This window comes from Artemia sp. Qi Xiang Cuo, chromosome 1 (assembly GCF_049724085.1).
Source record: "Artemia sp. Qi Xiang Cuo chromosome 1, ASM4972408v1, whole genome shotgun sequence".
Classification (NCBI taxonomy): domain Eukaryota; kingdom Metazoa; phylum Arthropoda; class Branchiopoda; order Anostraca; family Artemiidae; genus Artemia; species Artemia sp. Qi Xiang Cuo.
The window spans coordinates 96659260-96683582 of NC_142794.1; the positions used below are offsets into that span (position 1 = coordinate 96659260).

General features: G+C 33.8%; 1 protein-coding gene across 2 annotated transcripts in view; it reads left to right on the plus strand.

Moving 5' to 3' along the window:
• LOC148956965 (uncharacterized) overlaps nucleotides 1-23795 on the plus strand; it is a 113193-nt gene extending 89398 nt beyond the window's left edge. For both annotated transcript variants that reach the window (XM_089087963.1, XM_089087969.1), the window contains exons 6-8: nucleotides 2395-2602; nucleotides 9034-9190; nucleotides 14633-23795. In XM_089087963.1, the coding sequence (XP_088944089.1) occupies nucleotides 2395-2602; nucleotides 9034-9190; nucleotides 14633-14849 (582 nt within the window). In that variant the 3' untranslated portion in view covers nucleotides 14850-23795. The remainder of the gene's footprint in view (nucleotides 1-2394; nucleotides 2603-9033; nucleotides 9191-14632) is intronic.
• The last annotated feature ends 528 nt before the right edge of the window (nucleotides 23796-24323 follow it).

Genomic DNA, 24323 nt, shown 5'->3' on the forward strand with positions numbered 1-24323 from the left:
TCCTTACTTACAGTTCGTTACCACGAACTGTTTGATCACCTGGCAAATTTTGTAGGGTCTCCCTCTTTCATATGATACCCTGTCTATAGTGCAAGCAAATTTACAGATTTTCAACTGAAATTGATTTTTCTTTGCTCAAAAGATTTCCCTATTCAGCTGACGTCCCCTTTCTGTCAATTGACTCATCATCAACGGGAAAACCATGTCTTGATGTCAATATCAGCGAGTTGAACTTTTATCCCATGAATTATTTATGATTTCTCATGAACTATTTAGAATTACTAGAGAAAAAAGGCTGTTGAATTGCCGCTAAGGGCTGTCAAACCCTTATTTCTCCATTACTATTGTTGATTTTATTTTACTTTTTTGGCTAAAGTAATGCGGTCTAACTAGAGGATACAGGATCATTCTTTTCCTACGATTTACATGCAAATGAGCGAGAGACCTTGTTTTTCTAAAGCGGGGGGGGGGATTGTAATTTACCTGAATAGGGTTTTGACAATTCTGATTCCAATGGTGCCGTTTTGATTTTGATCCAACGCCAAATTTGGGTGGTTTCAGGCTTTTTCAAAGTTCCCGTAAGTTTGCAAAACGAACTGTAAGTAAAGAGTAACACTGCTCAATAATAACCGAAATTCTCCAAAAAGAATTTTGATAAAAAAAAAAATTTTTTTGCTGATTTCATATAATGAGGTTCATTAAGTTAAACGTTAAAAGCTACGAGCTACCATCAAAGGCTACGAACCTGAGAAAATTTGCCCAATTTTAGAAAAAGAGGTAACATCCCTAAAACGTCTAGTGATCCTGAGTGATCAAATCTTATCTCACCCTATGGAAGTTATCCTCACTCTTAGGTGAACTGAGGACTAAAGATTTAAAACTTATTGTATTTCCAATAATTTCGATAGTAAACTTAATACCTTGTTAGATCTATTTTCTCAGCCTTAAAAAATGGTGTTTCCACGGAAACTTTTAAAAGCTCTATTTCACTGAAAACTTTGAATTTTTTTTTTAAATATCAGATACTTTCAGTATAGAAAAGTGCGGACAAAGCATGAATCTAAAATTGCTGGATCTCTGGGCCCCTCTAGGCTATAAAGTCACTTTGGCTCAAAGCTCAAAATGCTCATAAGAATCACTGGAAAAGTGTAGTTTTTTGTTGTTGTTGTTGATGTTGTTTTTTAGCTTAATAGTCAACTTTAATCCTAATAAAGAAAAGTCCTAAATAGTTTGGGTTATATTATAGATAAACCCTGGCAGACACGTACGCAGGATTTCTTTTCGTTGGGGGGGGGGGGGAATCCTTCAAATCCCTTTTTCTGTTAGAAGTATCAGAAAACTATGGAAAAAATCGAGAGATTTGGGGGGGGGGTCCGGAGACCCCCCCCCCTGCGTACGTGCCAAATCACAGTCGTCGCAAAGCAATCGACGATCTTAAAGCGTAACTTCCTTACTATGCGAGATTTGCAACATGTGGTCTAAAGGAGCAGTCTAAGCTAAAAGTGAGACCAAGTATAACTGTGACTGAGATAACTCGATACCATGGCTAGGGTCAGGAGAGACCATGCTTCAGAGGGTTGAACCTCGTCTCTTCTGTTTTATTCTCGTTGATTTACAGCCCTTGTGTCACACTGGCAGATTTTCTATATCTTTTGTGAAAAGTTATTTTGGTTTTTTAAAGTTTTTACAGAAATTTGTTTTTGAAGTGGTGCCACGTTGGCAAAGTTAAGGGGGGGATTGCCTAGGGAAAAGAGGATTTCTATATGGATATTGAGGGTACTGCTTGTGAAGCGCAAGGGAATTTTCCCTATTAGTAGGCCTACTTACCGCTTATGCTGTCATCATCAGTGCTAAAGCATTCTATTCTTTATTTATGTAACAATTGCGACAGCATAGTATTAACTTGAGAGCAGCTCCATGTGCTGAAAAAGTCTATTTTGCCATTTTTTCCTCGAATGTTTTTTTTTTTTTTTTTTTTTTTAAGTAATCGATAATAATTTGTTAACACTCTCAAAGCGTCTTCAAACCTCGGGTTTTTACTGACTTCTTTTTACTCCTGTTTAGGTTAGAAATTTACTGCTTACTTTTATTCGCCCTTGTGTGTACATACGTCCCCTCCCTTACTTCTTTTAAAATATCTTTTATATAGCCTTTACTTACTATTATTGTTGTTCAGTTTAGTTACTTAATTCCATGTTTGATTGCTCATTATCTTACTATTATATGCTTGCTTTTTTATTTATGTGTTCATTATTAATAATTACTTGTTACTTGTATGCTTACTTCACAAGCTACTTTGACAAGCCCTCAGATATACAGCATTTACTTAGTTAGTGTTAACCTGTTAATGGTAAATACCTAATGAAATTATTATTTACTATTTCTATTTTTCAGGCTCTATCCCAAGGATTCCCAGAATTGGAAGAGCTTAGTGTGGCTGTCAGCTCTAAGCATGACTCTGGAATAGATGACCTTGCGCTGGAGCGCATTGTCAAAGCATCAGCAAAGCTGAGATTGCTTGATGTGCGAGGATGTGTCGCTATTTCTTACTCAAGTTTGGTTCGTATAACCGCTTGGGATCTTGAACAGCTCTTCTTATCAGGTAAGATTATCAAGATGCCATATTTTAATTTTCAGCAGTGAAAACGTTCGGTCAAACTTTATGTGAATAAAGAGGGAAATTTCATTTTATAGAGTGGGAAGCTTAAAATGACAGCATTCCTTATATCTCTATTTGATATTTACAGGGGCTCGTACACCCATAAGGGATCTTCAAAGAATCTTCTTATAACGATGTCAGGCGAAGGTAAATATTCAGAAGAAAAGCTAATTCTAAACGAAAGGGGATTAAAAATTATGCAATCCCATAGACCTATTTCTTACTCAGCACTAGTTCTTGCACCTCTATGGGATCTTCATTAGGTCAATTAAATTAAATTAATAAAATCGATTAATTATTCATTTAAATTAATATTGTAATTAAACTGAAGGTAGAGGTGAATACAACACTGGCAATGATGAATATCCCATGGTTGCCATATTCTAGTATCTATCTAGTAAAGAAGATTTTAAAATTAATTTTGTCGAATTTTGCGTTGAGAACAATAGCTATCCCCTTATCAATATCTCTTAATTATCCCCTGTATTTCCTCAATATTATGTGTAATTCCTGTATTTTTATACCTGTATGCGATTTTGAAGAACTCATGTAAGGGTATCTGGTAGAGGCAAATGAAACACTTGTAATGAGAGATATGCCATGTTTACTATATCCTACTAAGCTTGTATCTGATAGAAGGGAAATACCTCTAATAATCTTAGTTAACTGGGTTCGTATATCCACGGGGGATCTTCAGTAGGTCTTCTTATAACAGTCCAGGAGGAGGCAAATAAGCAGAAATGAAATTTTATTTTAAGGACTGGAAAATGGTGATACTAGTGATTGCAGTTTTAGCTGTAACCTAATAAAGAACGATATTATGAAATAATATATAATAATTTCTTTATGAAATAAAAACTTAGAAATGTGTGTTGAAAAAAAACAACAAAAAACTGGGAAGTGAGCAGGAATGGTAATTGCTATTTCTGTAAATCTTAATCGTCTAAGCTTCTTGTAAAAGGAATATCAAAGGCTTTCTGTAGCCCCTCGGAAACGGTATTGGATCTAAATTAAAACTGTATTATTGGAAACATCATAGCTAAAAACCCTATTGAGGGTCCCTTATCTTGTCCAATAAAAAAATTACTTTCACATATGAATTAGTGACGTAACCCTTTTCTTTTTTAATTTTTGCCTAAGGATGGGGGGGGGGTCGGTCCCAACCAGGGGCCGCACAATGCTGGGAGTAGGTTCATTTAAAGATTATCATTTATAGTGCCTTTTGTAACTACTAAAGGTGATGTTTGCCATTGGGGGAAGCCAGAGTTAAATTTGACAAAATAGTGGTCTGAGGGGTACAAATGATCCAAGAGAGGTATTAGACTAAATCGACCATTCTGATTACGAATATCTCAAGATTATAAGTGCCAAAAGTTAGTTTGGTGGTTTCGTTTTTTTTTTTTTTTTTTTTTTTTTTTTTTTTTTTTTTATTTATTTATTTATAACTCAGCTAAGTTCAGCTTTCTACTATGCTATTATATTTGTCTCGTTGATACCTTGATAAGTTTGCCGGTCATTAATTTAAAAAAAATACATTTAGGTTTCCTTTGGTACTGGCAAGCTTTGATATGCTTCAAATTGGTTAAATATATATAATTGAAATAGGTCTAGCTATACTTTTTAAGCCATTATTTGGTCAAACTCATCATCACTTTCAGAAAGATCACATGACCTAGCACCCGCACAAAGCAAATCACAATTGTGGATTTGCATTAAATAAGTGAGTCAAACTCAAAACGAGTAAAAATTAACATGAGTAGGGCTGAACAACAACAAATGACCGCGGATTGTCACTAATATACATATACTGATATTTGAAGACAAGCGTGTTTTTTATAAGTAGATGTTGAAGGAACCAGATGTGCTATGCGCATGCTGCTACTTTTGCTGCTTCGCAAGCTAAGAGTATTAAAGTGAAGCTTTTAAGGAATATTTAGGCGGATGTTGACCTAAATCCAAACAAACTTTGAGCATGTGGATTTTCAAAAACGTGACAAAGCAATATCTCAAGAACGGCCTTCATTATTAAGTTAGACTTTTAAGGGTAAGTTGTGGCGGATTTTGAACTAGCCAAGAGGTACTGTGTGTAAGCTATTAATACTGCCTCTACAGTTACTGTAACTCATGACGTTATAATGTGAAACTTTTAGGGAAATTTAGGTGGAGTTTCAATTAAAACAAAAACTAAATGCGTGCATGCTTTCAAAGGGGTGTATAACCAATATCATAGACAGCGCCCCTCTATAATGGCTAGGAATATTAGTGAAACTTTAAAGGAGCTAATTCGATTCAAAGTTAAAAGTGCTAGTGCTCCTTTTAAGAGTAAAAAGAGATTAGAGGGCAAGCAGCCCTTCTTGCAAGCCTATTCATTTCCCAAACACATCCAGTCAAAATTTTGAGACAGACATCCTGTTGAGCATAGTATAACAGTCCAGCAAATATGTTGTTAGAGATATTGGGTAATGTCAATCCCCCACAATTATGCAATTTGCCCATTATGCTTTAAAAGTAAATGAAAAGGCACTGTGTGTATGGTTGGCAATAAGACAACTCGGCAATATCCCTAGAACAACTGGGGGTATTAATTGCAAATTTTTGGGGCTACTATTATTACTACTTTTGCTCTTACAACTTAAATAAATCAAAAGAGTGTAAGTGTATCGAAATTGTCAAAGAGCATAGATAGAATTTCTTGAGAATGGTACTGAGTTTTATTTTTCAGGTCAATTTGATGAGGTATAAAATCAAATTAATCAATACTATTTATGTCAGGACAAAAGTTGTTGAAAAAATATCTCCAACGTACAAATATCAAGCCAAACTATGGATTTCTGCAGAAAAAACCGAAAATATACAATATATTTTTTTCCATGAAAAAGACTAAATAAAAAACGAACAGAAATTAATTTAAAAAAACTTTTTCCATAAAACTTTATTTTCAGAGAAAATAAAGAGTTCCATTAAGCCAAATATAAGCAGAAATAATAACAAATAATCTTCCAAGCGTAAAATTACCGCAAATCACCATCACCATTTATATCAATAAATAAGTGATAAATAAAAGTTCAAATAGGGATAAAATCCTTTTAATAGACAGTGATTTTCACAAACAGTGATAAAATTTCACAAAAAATACTAGCTATTTCGGTCACATATACAGTGAACCTCATCAGTAGTAAAACTCTACATGTGTCTGATTCTTCACGTATTCTTGCAAACTCAAGACTAAGAAAAGACAAAGGTTCTAAGTATCCTTTTCTGAGCAATATCCTAACACGTCGACAATCAGGGAAACCTTCAGTTAGTATCAAATTTCCTATTTTTACTTCCAAAATAGCACCAAAACTCATTGATAAAAGCCACTAAGTTAGCTTTGGAAAAAGAACTTTTAAGAATTGATTTCCAGGAATCACCAAGTTTGATGCTGTTACTATATGTTGTACTGAACTCCAAACTCAGTTTACTCCACTATATCTCTCTAAATAAACATTATATCTCTCGCTAGTATTATCTTGTGGTCCTTGAAATCATCATGCAGGAATGCGAGCAAGTTGAACAAAACTCACTTTTAGATTTATGTTCATAAATATTTTTTTGCTGGGTTTCAACAATAGGAAGTTACACAGTCCAGAATATTGATGACTCCCTGTATGACTCCCTGTATACTGACTGACTCCTGTATGTGTGATGACTCCCTGTATGACTCATGTTTTCTAATTTTAACTGGTTCAGTACCACTATTTTGTATTTCATCTGCGATGTCCCTCACCACTTCACTGGCAAATGATTCGCTTTCCCTCTCTCCGTCAGAATCATTTGATTCACAGTCTCTATCTAAGGTATGACTGTATCAACACACCTGAATCATCTACTTCTTCAAAGAACTTTGAACCTGACTTCTCAGAGCTCCGACTGATATTTTATTCCTCAGATAGTACAAGCACTGCTCTCCCTTTTTACTACAACTCACTTCCAGGGATTTTTCATACTTCACACTCAATTGCTTTTTCAGTATCCTAACTTCATGGACCTTCATTTCAAGACCTGAACTAGCTTGTCTGTTGCTTAATATCTGTCTCAGTTCACTAAACAAGTATTTTCTCCCTTCCTCAACGTCAGTTCCAAGTTCTCTGGTAGAAAAGTTAGTCTCTTCTTCAGACTTGTTTTTAAGAAAAAGTTAAGCAGGCATTTTTGGCAATATTTAGCACTCAACTGAATCAGATTTGTGTCTTTGGATCTTACAAACACTGCAGGCATATCTTGAAAAAGTCTTTCAGCATGCTGTTAAACATCTGTTGCCTTTCTGTTGTTTTAATTGCAACAAAATTCTCACTTTTACGCTTTGTACTTCCCTTTTTGCTACAAATGATGCTACAATTAGTATATTAGAAACTCCATTTTGTTGCCAATCTTTTACTGATTCTTGCAGGTGTAGATGGCATATTAACATTCTGAACACCTTAACTGAGATTACAAGACCAAAAAATTATGCGTTAAAATTCTATGCAAAACAGGTTTTTTTCTGTAGGAAGTTTGGTTGCTTACAGTCCTTTCTCAGAGCACCATACTTAGGATTGCACTTACATCTGGTCAACAGAAGCTCCTGAACATGTTTTACATCACTAACGCTGTGAAGCTGTCCTCCTCCATCAATCTGGCAGATTGTACAATTAGTATAATGAATTTTTCAGTTTTTGGGGCTGTATAGAACATCTAGTTTTTTTTTCTAGATAACAATTTCATGCTTTCCTCCAAAATTGAGAAACATTTAGTAGCAATGTTAACCTTAGAAAAAATTCAAAAATTATTTTATGATGCATAACTGATTTATTCTCAGTATCTACAGATTATACATTTCTATAGATAATAGTCTAATATCAGGAAACCATTACCTGTACATAGGTTCAGTGAAAAAAGAAAAAAAGAAGGCCAGCAAATCTTGACTTTGGAAGGGAGGTGTTTGTCAAGTGAAAGATTCTGGAGCAAAAATTAACATCTAAGCAAAAAGGGTGTAAAAGCCATCACAGGCATGATATTTAATGCATTTACAATTTTACTAGGACAAGTTCACGAGTTAATTAGCTATGTCAGTCATGGATCCCGGGGATAAGAGGGTGACCCCCATCCTCACAATGATAAAAAAGTCAAAGAAATTCAATTTTTTGCATCTTTAAAGGATACTAAAATTCACTGTTGGTCACTAAATGGATGACAGTTATTAATAAGTCAACAAGGTGGCTTGATTGTCAACATATACGCTAAATTTTAAATTTTGGATTAGCTAGTTAGTTTGATAAAATGTGGCATCAATTAAAGTTGCCAGGGAGGACCGTAGCCCCTGGCTATCCTTCTTATAGGAATGTTTGCTCAATACATTGCAGCTTCTTTTATTGTGATTAAAAAAAATTTATGATACTTTTACTGTATTCTGTCAATTTATTTTATTATTATTTTTTATACATTCATGTCGCTGTTGCTAATTGAAGATTTTTTTTTATACACACAAAGATTGAATAGTCAGCTATCAAAAACTTTTCTATATAGGTATATTTTCAGTTTTCTTCATTAATTAGATGAGCATACAGCTTTATGTGCCTTTTACCCTTGTTTCTAGATGTACTAGTTGCTACCCTTGCAAAGGCAAAAGCCTAGCCCTAGGATATGTAAAAAATCTATTGACTTAATTTGGTATTATGAATCAAGTGCTGATGAGGCTATATAGGTAACGGCCTAGGCTGTGCTGGGTTTGATATAGAAATAGACAATGATAAAATCAGCTGGTTGGCTAAAAGTAAGTCATTACATATACAAATTGTTAGATTTGCCAACAGTGTGGCTATTAACATCTCAGCTAATATATCTGCCAACAGGAGATTAAACTAGCAAGACTTTTATAGGCTAGATTTGCCTGTCATTAAAACTTACATACGTTGTTATTCTGTATAATAGTTATATCTGTATACGAGGCAAAAACAATAATATACTGGTAGAAATACGTTTGAGCATCAAATATTTGACTTTTTCAGGTTTTAACTATCAAGAAAGTATTTATAATAACAACAAACTACGAAAGCAGATGCAGTGCCATCTGCTTACCATGAATTCTTAGGTCGTAAGTTTGGCATCGTATTAAACTATGAAGCGTATGCCAGCCGTCATAATTCCCGAAATAAATTGAATCGCCATATTCAGAGCTTTCATTTCCAAAAGTCAGAACTTCTGTACCACAAAGAACTTTTTAATTGTTATTTGACGACTTTTTCAGTTTTGGCTCACCTACTATACAGTAAGATGCAAATTTTGTAAAAACTGCATCTTCGGATGCATGATGGTTTAAAACACCCTAGATTTTATGACAATTGACTTTTTATTAGGATGCAAAGCGACCAGATATGGAGGCGATGGACTTGAGCTGGTTATTCGAAAGTGGGGACATAGCCTGGAGGTACTCGATTTATCCTGGTCCACTGCACCTGAAGCACTAGACATTGCTCTAGCAACACTAGCGGAACAAGAAAATTCACCCATAAAGTAGGATCCCATTTTCCTCTTACTTATTTTTACTCTAACTATTCTAATTGTGTATTTATTTATCATCCTTAGTATTAAGCCTAGGTCTTTCTAGGCAACTTTAGATAAATTTCTTGCTTCTAGTTCTAGCTGAACATAAAAATTTCAATAGAAAGTTGGTTTAGATCCAGTGCTACACTATTTTTTTTGTTTATCTATAAATGATTAATAATATTCTTATGGCTTGTCGCGTAAACTAATTTTAAATCTAACTGAAAAAGAGAGAACGACCTTAGATAGGAACTGAATTAAACACAACTAAACGATCAGTTTAAAACTCCTAGTATCAATTTCCTTTTAATAATTATGTAGTTGGATTGAATACAGAGCTAATCAAGGAGAATTAACCCGTTTAATTCATAAATTTCAACTAACTTAACAAATTCTTATAGAACTGGAGACTAAGGAAAGTTATGGCATAGTGTTAGAACATGTTACGGAATATCATAGAAAGAAGCATAATGATAGTTTAAAAGTAAAAACTGTGTATGGTCTTAAGAGTAATGCTCGTCTTTTTTTTTTTTTTTTTTTTTTTTTTTTTTTTTTTTTTTTTTTTTTGAGCTCTAATTATTCATTTAATGTGCCCAAAGCGAAATCTTAAAACAGGATGTGATAAGGGGAGGAGTCTTCACATCCTGGGGAATCGGGGTGGCCAAAAAGGAAGATCTAGCCAGGATGTGATATTAAAAGAGTGTTCACTCATTTCTAGCCTTGTTATTGCTGATGCAAAGGATTTAAGCGGTCTGATAGAGGAAGAAATGTTCGCTTAGCTGAAGCTGATAGAGGGAGAAGAGTTGACCTAAGCAGAAGCTGCAGAGAGAACATGACAAGGATAGGAGTGTTCACTTCTGTATAGCCTTGTTGTTTCCCATTTAGAAACTTGAACAGTATTTGATAGAATGATAAATGTTGACCCTTATGAGGTATTCATGCGGCCAAAGCAGAAGCTTGATGCAGTTTATTAAAAGTGAGGAAATTTTCTATATCGCGTGAACTTGAAGAAGCTAAAGTTTTAAGGAGGGTGTAGGGTGGGGAGAATATCTGTCTGTATTTGGCTTTGAGGTGGTAAAAGCAGAAACTTTCAACCTTACATGGCATGGGAAAAATGTATCTCCTGATGTGATCTTGAGATGGCCAAACGAGAAGCTCTAGGAAGGATGTGATAGTAGTAGGAGTGTTCGCTCATATGTAGCCTTAAGGTCCCCTAAGGAGTAACTTTAAACAGGATGTGATAGGTGGAGAAATAGTTCCCTTTGGTGACTGGTGGTGGCCGAAGACTAAGGTTTATCACGATATGATACGGAGAAGCAGAAACTCTTAGAAAATTTGATAAGCGTTTCTTATCGTTTCAAGTACCTTAAAACTCTTTGGGGACTTTTTGAGTCTATATAGTGTAAACTGTAAGTAGTGTGTTACTGTTGGGTCACTACCGGTATACAAATGTGTTCTGTGGTATTGGCTTTTGTACTACGAGGGGTGCTCAAAAGAAACCGAACTGATATTGTGGATCCGTTTTCTTCACTGCTGGATTTTCGCTGATAAGAGGATGGAGAACTACTTTCCATCTGTTGGTTTCCCGGCTGCCATCCGTCACTAGTAGATTGTGATCTGTTTGTATAAAAAATACAGCTATTGTTGTTTTCCGGGCTCTTCGTTTTCTATGATGACCGATTTTCGTGAACAGGGCGCGACCGTGAAGTTTTGCATCCTCCTCAGAAAAACGGCAACAAAAACCCTTCGAGATGATGTTTTAGGGATAGCTCAAGTGTTTGATCGGTTTTCGGTTTTAGAATTGATGAAATTTTTATTGAAGATCGAACTCGCTCTGGACGCCCTTCGACTTTCCGAACTGACGAAAATGAAAAAAAAGCGTGAAATCATCTTTAAAGATCGACAACCGACCATCGGCGAAATTGTGAAGAAGTCGGAACTGATTAGAGCTCGGTACAGAGAACTATGACCGAAGATATAGGAATGAGAAGGGTGATGGCAAAATTTGATCCTCGAATGCTTACTGCACTGTAAAAATACGGCTGAAGAATATTAGTGCTATGGGTACGTTCTTGAAACTAACCAACAATCAAGTCAATGGAAGACTCCAAATTTTCCTTGTCCTAAATGGGAAGTCAGACGATTAGACCATTTTCATTTGTTTTTTTCGATGTGAGAGGAGTCATTTATTCGGAATTTGTTTGATCGGGTCAGATAGTTTACAAGGGGTTTTACCAGGCAGTTTTGAGAAGATTACGCAAAAGTTTTCGGCCAAAAAGTCCTTATTTGTGTGGTAGTTGAGGAACTAGTTTTTGCATCACGACAATGCTCCCGATCACACAATCCTTTCTGTAAATTGGTTTTTGGCCAAAAATTGAATAACCAAGGTGACCCATTCACCCTATTTACCCGATCTTGTACCCCGCAACTTGCTTTTATTTTCCTGGATGGGAAAGGACATCAAGGAAAGCGTTTTGGGGACGTTGCTCAAGTGAAAAAAAAAAAAAAAAAAACACGACGGAGGTGTAGTCAGACATCACAAAAGAGGAATTTCTTAGTGTTTTGAAGAGTGGAATGAAATGATTGGACAAGTATGTTAACTCGAAACAAGAATACTTTGAAGAGGATAAATTCAAAAAGAATATTTGAAAGGGGATTGCAGATAAATTAAATAAATAACTCTATACATAAATAGTTTTCTTTTGGGTACATCTTCGTAGGTGCTAAATATATGTATTTTCGTGCACCGGAACTATTGAATATGATTTTAAGTTAGCAAAATTATGTTCAGGCCATTGCTAGAAAATATGTGCTCAAATTCCAGTACCTTTATAGGGGAGGGGGGAGTTAGCTTGAAAATATTAATAGCCCCTTAGATCGCGTATGAAATATCTGTAAAGAATTAATGACTATGTTTATTTAATTAACTTTTATAATATGTGTTAAATAGATAAAGGTATATATCCCCGACAGAAAGCGCTACTCGTAGATGCTATTGTACCAAAAATCAAATTTAACTCTTCAGTAATAAAACAGTAAATAAATAAATACGGTTCTTTTTAGTCTATGCTCTTGGGATATGTTGAGGAATTTTTTTTCTCATAGTTGATTTATAGTTACATCAGAAAATTTCACCTTTATAGCTTTAGTTGTTTTATTGTCTAGACAAAGCGACTAGATTGTATCCTGTTGGGGCTTTTCCGCCCAATTAGATTGCAGGGGATCAGTTCACGTATATGGGGGGGGGGCAGAGGTGTGTTCTAAAAATTCAGGGGGCGGGATTTTCTTTCTTTTTTCAATGAACATACGAACGAAAGGCATTTTTCAAGATTTAAGGGGTTATCCCGCTCCTTGGTACGATTTCTACTAAAGTTACTGGAGCTCTCTTGGCCTACAGAATATATTAGATTTGGGGTCCCATCTTTCTTATTATTCTCTATTCAACCTCATTCAAATAGATGACTACTACTGACGTAACATTTAATGTTTAGGATTTTTTTTTTTTTTTTTTTTTTTTTTTTTTTTTTTGTAACAATTAGATTATCTGGTCAATATTTTCTGACTTGAATTAATTGATACAAATCTAATATCTCAACGGTGCAACCGTATAGCAAGTCATGGTGTCATTTACCTTAGTGCGTATTTTGAATAGCAGGTGGTCGGAACTGTATATATATATATATATATATATATATATATATATATATATATATATATATATATATATATATATATATATATATATCAAGTCAATAATCGTAAATAAGAGCCAATCATATTTGCGTTGCCTTGGTAACGTGGAGTGTTTTGGCAGTGCTTTGGTCCGGAATCCGTGCAAGTTTCACCGTTGTTGTCTTTCTGAATCATGGAAAAAGACCTAAACTAATTCAGTAAATGTGATGATGCTTTTCGTTTGTAAAATTTCAAATATAAACAATCTGTAGATTCTCAGTTCGTTAGTCACAAGTTGTTTCGGGATTGATTAATTTCCCCAAGGTTTACATTTATCTTTTGATAAGTGCTATTAGCCTTTGACACACAAAGGCATCAAGTCTGGGAGATTTTCATCATGGTGCCTAAAGAAAAAAAAATTATTATTTGTGCTTTACGTGATAAAAATTAAGTAATAAAATTGACATTTTGGAAATCGAAAGTAAAACTTGGGATTGAATGGATATGTGTAAAAGCATAAATATAACGGTAAAGGAGATCTTTTCCATTAAAATTCGAGTTGCTGGGTTTTTCTAAAAAAAAGTTGTAAAATGTATGTGGCTTTGTTAGTTTCCACCTAACCAATTCAAAGAATCAGATCTGATTTATAATGTCCTTGTTACTTTAAATGTATGAGAAACAAGATATTGACTGCAAATCGTTCAAATTTTTAGGTATATATGTGATGTACTCTTAAATGTATCGGAAGTAAATAAAATGTAGACAAATATATGACCCTTACTTTGGTTTTGTTTCTTCACATTAATAAATTTCCATAAAAATTGCAGAGGAAACCAAGGAAAGGATATAATCTAGTTTGTATATTTAATATAAGCTCAAAAGTTGGCCAACTGAAAACATACTTATGAGGCAGAATGTATATTTGTAATGTACCCCTGAATGTACCAGACAAAATAAGATGTAGACAACTTGGCACACATATCTACCGACCTTGATTTGGTTTTGTTACTTCGCGATTGACTTTCTGAAGAAATTATTAAGGAAATAATTTTGTATTATTCCCACCACGATGGAAAAAATAACAGACTTCAAACAAAGTTTTATAGATCATAATTTGAAAAGCTATCCCTAGTTTCACAGACTTTCGGTTCAAAACCGGTACATGATTGTCTGCTTGCCTGCTAGAACGGAGCTTTCTTGTCGAAAACAGAAACATGGCTCGAAGGAACGAAAACTATGATGCATAGCTATTGAAAGTTTTCTCCAACATATAATAAACAATTGCTCTCTAACTCACACGTTGTCGGCACTGGGTCAATTGTCGGCAATTAGTCGGCGTTGTCGGCAATTAGTCGCGAAAATCACTCCTTTTAGTCACAGGCAAAATGTCGCAGCTTTCCAAAATGGATTGATATATCAGTTTTGCCTATGGCGACGTTTTTCATAAAAACTGTTGAGTTCAATCCCTTACCAGTGTCTGTCAATAAACTGAAATGTATGGACTAGGTAAAAAAAGGACTAACCTAAATTATTGCTCTTGTAACACAATTAAGAGCTTTCGCTACAAACAACGTTCAAAGAGTGTATGCCAAATATTTAAGATGTTTTTTAGAGTTTCCCATTCCAGTAGGCTAAGAAACAAAAGAAGTATATAGTATTTAGAGCGTACGCTGAAACAGCCAAAAAAATCAGCAAAACTTGATTGCTTAAAAGTGTATTTAAATATTGTTTTGCTTTCAGGAGTCTCGATCTCAGTGGTTCAGCTGTTGGATATGCTGCCGTGAAAACTGTGCTAGAAAAGTGTATCCGCCTTGGAAATTTAAACCTGTCCTCTTGTCGAGGCCTGCCAAGAGGGATGAAAAGAAATTACTCAAATTCGGTTGAAGTTGCAGAACTACGATCTGCGATCGAAGCGGGACGGTTCGACGAAAAACCAGATACGGATAATGAGAGTTGATTTTTCGGGTATTATAATAAGTGAAGATATAGTTGATGTGAAAGTGGTTTTTCGTCAGAGAATATGTTTATTTTTTCAAAAGTCAAGGGTTTTTCTTTTATTTAAAGGTGCGATTGGCTCCAAAACGGACGGACCCCGATTTGCCTAGGAAAACCAGTCAGTCAGCGTGTCTTGTCATTTGTGCTTAAAGGTTGTGCTAAAGACGGAAATTGTTCTTTTCATTAATATCCATTGGTTTGCTTCCATTGCGGGACTTTATGATTTTGGAATGGTTATTTTTGTTACTACATTATGTCGAGATTATAAATAACTTTAGAAGATATGACATCATGTGAGAACTAGGTAAAATGTACCAAGCTAATTATGCTATTATCTACTCTTCCTATCTCCAAGGTCAATTGTAGGTGCTGTTTAAAAGCAATCATTAAAACTTTAAGATTATCAAAATCTTACTTTACAGAGACGGTAACTGTCCGTAACACCTAGCCAATGACATCAAATTATACAAAGAATGGGCGAAGGAAGTATTTTTCCTGAGTACTTTTGCCCACCTTATTGGGCTATCACAGCCTGGAGATCGATCTGAAACTCATAGGAAACTTTTCTTTTTGGGTGTAAGATACTTGTAATTTTACGTTTCTAAAAAGAGGAAAACAAAATAGTTTTTCTGCTTTACTCAAAAAGGCCTTTAGCTAGCTCGAATTAACAGTTCATTGCCATTCTGATGCTTTACTTCAGATCCTTATTCTTTTTTTTATTTTGTAGTTGATAATGAAGCTGATCCAACATTTTGTTACAATTTTGGGTATAAATTTTAATTAAATAATTGAGTCTTTTGTTAATGAGATTAATGCTTAATACGAGTAAAAATTTTTTACATTCTTTGTAAATGCTGTCGAATAAAACCACCACTCACATCAACCCTTGATTTGAAAAATGACATCTTGAAATATGTCATATTCTTCATGTCTTCATAATCTGTCATATCTTGAAATATGACAGAGAACACATGAAGCAAGGGAGATCTCGCCCATATATTATAATCTGGATTTCTCTTTGATGGGTGACAATGCAATTGAAGTATGACCTGCATATATTGGAAATAGGGGGAAGGTATATTGAATAAAAAAAAACAAAAAAAAACAGCCCCGCTAAATTTGATTTGTGAAAAATATTAAATGTGAAAGACCCTGGGTTTGTTGACATAAAATTGTGTTTTGAAACATTCGACCACCTCAAACTCAACCCCCTTCTCCTCTCCCTTTCCGGGAATTTGGGTATGTTTTAGTTCCTTTGTCCAAAAATAGATAGTTGCATACTGAAAAGAAGTTTGAATTGGAAAGTGTACATTACTTAATCCAGATTGAACGACCCTACTCTCTCATTTGAAAATGTTGACCACAAAACTTACTTTTTAGACATTAAATCCCTTTCTTGTTCTGTGGTGTCTTGACAATCTCTTTGTAACTGATTGTTCATACTTCGGTTAAGTGGGTTCAAAGTTAGATTTTCGTTGAATAAGTTCTCCTTTTTTTAGTTTTACGTGTGGTTACATGCTTTTTTTTTTTGCTTTATTATGTCGTTTCCTTCGTAATAATGTTGCATTTTATTTTGATGTATTCGAACCAAACCAATCGCTGTCGATGGCATGTCGACACTTCGGTGCTGGCTTTGTTCGGGGGCACTTTCGAACATTTTTAAATGGGCTAATAAAAAAAAGATACACTTTTCCTTTTGTTTGAATCTATTGGGGTACGGTCGGATTGTCTTTTAGACTCATTTCCGCCGTCGAAAGCCTTGTTGGGAGAGAGTGTTGTTACTCTGTATTTTTTTTTTTTTTTGCGGTGCGGGGCAGTTAAGTACTCTGCGTGAGGAAAGAAAAATTGTTTCAGGAGACTTTATCTTGAAATTATAGTGATATGAAAATAATCACAATCATCTCGGCATTAGGGAGAAGGCATGCCCTCTTTCTTACTCTTAATTGGAGTACCATTTCTATTTTTAATATAGATTAGAGTACGCTGACTGCTTTCCCTCGGGGTTGCTAAAATATCCTCTTAATTTCGCCATCTAGTTGTATTCTTCACATCCCTTGCAATTGTCTCTATAATTTCCATCTTATATATCCTTTATCCAAGTTTCAAGTCTTTTTCTTATAAAAAATCTCTTTTTGTTGATCTACTTGTAGGAAAATCAGTTTTCAAAAAAAGTTAGCATATGTGAAGTTATAAAAGTGATATTTACCGTTTATAGTTTTAATTCAAGAATTAAACTATGTGAGTATTCTGTTGTTTAGGTCAGTAATTTTTGAGGCACGTTTGGGAAATAATTCAAAATAAATTAATTAATCTTTAAACACAAAAAATAATGGAAAGTTCAATCCTGTAAAAAAAATTTCTTCAATTCACCATATGTATTTTAGGAGATGAAACAAGATTGTTCAATATGAGCTATTACTTAATTTTTTTTATCATATATAATAATGGAAAATTCATTCCTGTAAAAAAAAAAAAATTCAGTTCACTATATGTATTTTAGAAGATGAAGCAAGATTGTTCAATATGAGCAATTACTATTTTTTGTCATTTAAAGCATATATTCTCTCTGAAATAATAAACGATTTTGCGACAAGTCAATGGCTATAAATCGCACCAAAGATTAAAGAATTACACCAAAAACTTAAAGAAGACGTAAATGAAAGACTGGGGCAGCTCCGACCTTTCACATTGGGAATTTTAGTTACTATAGTAGGTGATATCACGAAGTACTGTGCCAATGGAGCACTTTTTAGTAACTTTTTAAATAAGACGCTTGTTTTTGCATTCATTTGTCACAGATGTTTGCATTCGCCGAGCTAGAATTTTGATATTATTCAGACTCTGTCTCAGGGTATCTAAACTTGCCTTAGAAATAGAAGGATCATTCTTTTTTTAACGAATTTTCAACTTAGTTTCAGTCTGAAAACCCATCTGCAAAAATTAAAAAACCCACTTCAGGCAGATGGATAAAGTTGAAGTCGCCTTGCGCTGAAATATTAAAATCCTAGGAGACCGAAAAAAGCTGAATAATTGGATGGGAAACGTAAGCCTTAAATGAAGTAATCATTTCTTGATTTCGACATAAGAAATTTTGACCATGATTTCTTGATTGTTTCAGTTGCACAGATTATGGCTTCTCCGTTGAAATAGAAAAAAAAATGTAGATCCGCTGAAAAATGAGTGCATAAACGTGACATTTTGTCTATGCCGTTTTTTACTTGAATATCAAATATGCTTGATTTAACTAGATTTTTTATAAAAGTTTTTATCGGGTACTAAATTAAACTAATTTTTGTAGAGTGAAGAACCGGCTCAGTTTGATGTCCAGCTCAATTCAATTGCGCACTCATTGCGAGCTTATGATTTTAGATAGTGATAATTTGTATAGTGGAATATTTATTTTATATTGGGACCAGTTTTGATCGACTATTGAGATAGAAGGTGTCATATCTTCATTAGTTAAATATAGTTTTTTATTAGTTATAACTAGTTGTCTTATTTATAATCTCAACTTTGTTTTGAATTTTGTTACAAATTTGTCGTTTGTATGCTTCATTCGCTATCATTTCTTCTTAAATGATCGTTATTCATATTCTAAGTTTTTATTTCGGTATAGGATTGTGCAGTATCTTCAGGTTAAACAGAGTCTTTGGGTTATAAGGTTTATTTTTATGTTGTATTTTTTTTTTTTATCTTCGCTGTCGTTTTGTTTTTAAGCTTTAGTATTGATATCCTTAAGTTTTGATCGCATCTATTCATCCCTCCGTGTGTTTATTTGGTATTTATTACAATAATAGGTCCATACAGTGAGACGAAGATTTTTCTTTCAATTGTCTCGTTCTTTATTGAATTTAACGCACGTCAAAATTCAGGAAATAATTATATTATTGTCCCTCTTTTGTCCCAAAAGCTCCTGGTCTGAGATTGCTGCTAATTAGTAGAATCTGTTAGTTTTATGGGGGATTAGGATCTGTTTATTAATTTACCTCTATAATTTTTTTAATTTCTATAATTTTTCCTTCTTCTTTTTTCAATTCTTTGCAATTATTCTCTTCATTGTTTTACCCTCCCTCCCCCTCTCACCCTTTCTTTTTTCAATTTTCCTAAATGGAAAGTTGGTCCCCCAAAAAAGTTTATTTATCCAATAAAAAAAGCAAAAAAAAACAGGTGGGCCCTATCAAAAGAGGATTTTGTCGATTAAGTTGTTGAATAAAAGTTCGATACTGCCTTACTGGAGTCTACGTCGCAAAATTCAGACCCTAAAGTTTTGGGATTTACTCTTGGTATACTGATGATATTCACTCTAAGCTAGCTGATAGGAAGGAAGCATGGCTTTCGAAAATGACTTCAAAGAAGCAATTGTCTGCTTTCCTTATTCTTCTGTGTGGCGTTGAATTGTGCAAAAATTATAGGAAGTTGCGCTTCCGTACTTACTTATCTACTTCTTAAATTTTTCATCAGGATATTTTCTCCATATACTGGTTTTCTGTAGACCAAGTCATGGAATCGCGGAAGGTAAGCTTCTGGTTATGCAGGCATACTTGTGTTATCTTTAATTAAGTAGCGTTTTACTCGTTTCCAGATTGAAACTCATCATTGGGAGTTAGCTACATCAGGTAAGTAAATGAGGGGAAAAGGGTAGCGACTATTCTTCTCATTCTCTATATTCTGTTTGCTTATTCGAGACTACAACCTCATGTGGAACTGATTATTGGTAATCATTTTTGAGGTTATATTTTAAGATTTATAAACTTAGCTGATATTGACATTAGATATCTTTGGGAAAAGTAAAAGCATAAAAAGACCTATTGTTAAAATAAAGAGGTTCTTGGAAAGGACGACTTTGAGAAAATATAATTTTTTAATTCTGGATTTTTTTTTTATTTATAGGCTAAAGGCAGCATTTGTTTTCTTACAGTCACATTTTTTCCCCACGAAAATTAAAAAAAGGCTGAGATTCAAACAATTATGAAATAAGTGAAAATAATAGCAACAAAAAAATGACTAAAGACTAAATAGCATAAAACAGCTTCAGAATTGAAACAGGACCGTTTCCAAATATACAGTCAAGGCTCTCGTTCACAGAGCTACATTGATGCCATTTCTTTGAGACGGTATATCAATAAGTTCAAACTTAACCACAAAATTATTGTCTTGATACCAGATTGTCCAACAAAATAGCTTTAGCAAACAGCATCTGGAATAACTTCCAGCTTTAAAAGTCCAAAAGAACAGTTTATCATCTGAAATGTGTTTCAGTATGGTGGAACTTATCAGGAAGACTAATATATTTTTTAAATTTAGTAAATAGATTACGTAACACTAAATGTGATTTTAGTTTACTCTAAATTGCAAACTTGAAAATGATTTTGGCGAGTCTTTCTAGCCCTGTTAGGCTTTAAAGAAAATATTTCAAAATTATCATCTCTAAGAAGATATCCAAGACCAAAACAATTCTAAATTAGATATTCTTTTTTTCTTGGTAAGGCCTTTTTACATTGGGAATTTTCCCACTATATGAAGGACTGACATATTCATGTTTTGGACCTCAAACGACGTGGGACCCTAAGTTTCTGAGGCTCTCTGAAGCACAAAAAGTACTGAATTTCAATTTACTGAGAAAATGGATCTTTCCGAAGGGTGAATCATGTTCTTTTCATTCTTTGGATCCAAAACGACTTGTCACTCAGTCCCTGAAATACTCTTCCGAATCGCAAAGTGATCTAATTCTTTCCGAAGAAATATATTTTTGTTCGCAGCATCCTTGAAAAATCCAAAGATTAAATTCTAAATATTTAGTTTTTCACGCCTTCGAAAAAAAAAACTTTTTATGTATTTTAGGATGGGGGTATTAAACACATTGAAAATACCTAAAAATATGGGATACATTTTGTCGATTCTGTCATAATCCTTGTCACTTATGAAATATAAAATACATCATTATAATCTTAGAAACAATTTTGACTTCCGTCATTTCCTGTTCCCCATTAAAAAAGGAAACAGAGCAGGAATGTGTGAGGTAGTTGTAAGGCCAAACGGAATATCCGAAAAAATAAAATAATACAGGAAATTGTTCTTATATTACGGGTGTTTGTCGAATAACTTCTGCGTGATACATATGTCTATTTCTTTATTTTACTAAAAATTATAGCAAATATTTTTTTGTCAGAAAAAGAATTTCAAAAGCTTTAATTGTTCTCCCCTCACTTGGGTATTCTTTCTTTTTTCTCTTCTTCTCTTTGTATATCCAGGAGCAACTTATAAGTCGAATTTCTCAGATTAGTATGATCATAAATACTGGCTTTGTGGGGATTCAAATGGTATTCTAGAAGAAAACGCGCATATTATTTTTAATTTTTTTTTCTTATTTTTCTTTGCTTCCTGTGTTTCGCCTTTTTGTTGTTGTTGGATCTTTAGCTTCTATCTATTTTACTTTTGATTCAATGGCACCATCAAGCCAATTTTTTTTATAAACTTATGTTATTCGTAAGACCGACACCGTAGCAAAAGTGGGAATTGAACTATATTAAATATCGGAGACTTATCTTTTTTTTTGTTATTTTCTCACTTTCTTATTTGTAAGTTTTAATAAATATTTGAATGGGTGATTTTATTTAGGTCATTACATCGGTTTTAGTTTTTTTTGTTTTTTTTTATAGATGTTAAACTATAATAGTGGTATTACATTCAAAAATAGGGCATGCGCCTTATTAAAAAAAAGATTAATATCAAAATCCTCTTTTAAATTAATTGGGAGCAAATATCTTCTGCCTGGGAAACAATCCAACCTTATTCTTGGCCGTTCTGATGGATGTTGTAACTTCTTCAGGTTGACCACTCCACTAATCTTCAATTTGATTTTCGAAATTCTAGCGGCTATTGTCTCACGAAATCATTCCCCTCTAAGCTTAAAAAATGGCCAGAGATATCGTTTTATTTAAAAGGGACTAATGGTTTGGCCGATTTTCTGTTATAATGTCCCCGACACCGTTTGAATAACTTAAATAGGTACCTTGCTGATAACGATAGGTGAGTTAAACAAAATATGGAATTGGACCTGTCCTTTTCCCCGTACTATGGTAATGCATAAAATATGCAGTAATTGCTGTCACAATATTGGTTGTTTTCTTTTTTCTCTCATGTTGAATCGCATTAAAATGATATATCAAGGATTTGAATTGAGTAATACTCGGTAGAAGTACGACATTTCATTTATTTTTAGTAGGCTTGGCTTGTACTCATTGAAGGATCAACTTAAATGCAGGAAAATCAAATTGCATTCAGGAAAATAGTCACTAATTAGCTCTTGAGCACAGTGATTACAGAGCTCAATGTGAAAATCGTTCATCAAACATAATCTCCTCTGCAGAACGTTTTTATTAGTCAAATATTTTGGAAATCATTCACCAATAAGACCAAGTTGAAGGATCTTTTGGTAATAAGAGAAGAAATCTCAGGAGCATTTCCAGAGAAGTAAACATGTAGCATTGCAAAGCATAATAGAAACGAATAATAATATTATATTATTGTGAATTCTATAATACTATTATAAAAAAAATAATAAACGCGTTAGGTCTATATCTTATCCATCTAAGTTTTGCTTTATATTTTGGTCGTGTATAAGAACCTCTTTTCAACAAAGGGGTATGATGAAAATGCCTGGTACACTTTTCTGAACTAGCTCATGCCCTGTAAAGTTATTAAAGACTATATATTTGACTGACCGGAAAAATTATTTAAGCACAAAATAAAGCTTCAGAAAAGCATACAGTTGGCTCAACTTGTGGTACTTGAATTATACTGATTAAAAATCCTATGATTTATTAAAACTAATTTCAGTATTTCCACCTTTGTATGAAGACCAAGAAAGAATTAAGTAAATATTACATCGTTGAATGATTGTTATAATTATGTTGTATTACTTGGTTACATTGCTATTCTAAGACATTGCTATGTTGTCATAACTGGTAGAAAACTTGATCATGATAATAAATGTTGGTGGTTCTGAACGACCTTTGACCTTCAATTTAAATCAAAATTTTAAGTGCTACGCATGAATCCGGATATTTTCTGAAGATTTTCGTGTTTCCAGTTCTCCTGGCTAGTGACGCAATTGGGTTTATTTGACAATTATCCAACCTGAGTTCAACCCAGACAATTCCTAGGTTTAATACCTTCGCAAGTGCAAAGAATTCCTTTATTAAATCTCTTATGTTCTTTGGGAGTGTTGATAAAAATGCCCTATAAGCTTAAATGTGATTATATGTAACAAGTTTTTTTGATTATACGTAACAGGTATTTCTAAAAAAAAAAGATCGGTTATTTTATATATAATTTAATATTCATGTTAAAAAGCATAATAATTTTTTTTTTTTATAAATAGTGCAAAAAGAAGTAATGTAAATTTTAATCATTTCATTAAATAGTAAAAATGTATGTATCTAATTTACTCCTAGGATCAAGTTTTCCTCACTGAAGCTCAGAAAAATAAAAATGTTCATCCTTGTTATTAAATTGTAGACTTTAATCGTTATATTAAATTTTATTTAAGCTGGAATGATCATAGGGACGTTACTTTTGCCATCTTCCGCCTGAACATAGTTTGAATATGCCGCATTGTTATTGAAATTGATTCCCTTAGTTTGTTTAGTTCCGTTATGAGTCAGCATGTGTGTTATAACTTCGATTTAGGTGTGATGATATATTTTTAACAAACCAAATGTAAAGTTATTTTCATATTGTGCCAGTTTTCCTTCTTTCTTTTTTTCTAAGGGAGTATTTGTCTGGATCGTTTTATTGTCGCGACGGATTTTTTTTCCTTTTATGTTTCATATTAGGGGAAACGTGGTGTTATGGATGTATAACGTATTGCATTTGCTCGAGACGTTTTAGTTATTAAAAGAAAGTTATCGAATCGCTGTATATTCGTGTATATGTTTAAACAGTTCAAGGAATTCAGGTGATCATCAGGTTTGGGACCATAAAATTTGGCTATATTGCTAGATCAGCTCTGTTCATCCACAATGTGATGATAAAGAACGTGAGTCAGATGTGTCAATTCGCAAACATGTAGAGGTAGGCACAATATATTTTTCCAAATTTAGAAGCCATAATTTTTTCAATGAAAATATCCCTCCCCCCCAAAAAAAAAATATTTGAATGAAAATACTAAAAAAAGACATTGTTATAGTCTAGGAGGGGGAATGGGGAGGGGGGCTATTTCCTTAAATGATCACACACCCACCCATGATCACCACAGTCCTTGCGCCTGACGTAGGCCATTCTTAAGAAGACTGGAAAAAATGAAAAATTACATTTGTGCCTCCCTGTCCCTCCTAATATCTGTGATTTGATTCCATTGCTTATTTTGTTAAATATGTCCTTCTCCTAACTGAAATGAGCTATGCTCATTTGCAGTTTTGTTAATTGGGGAAGG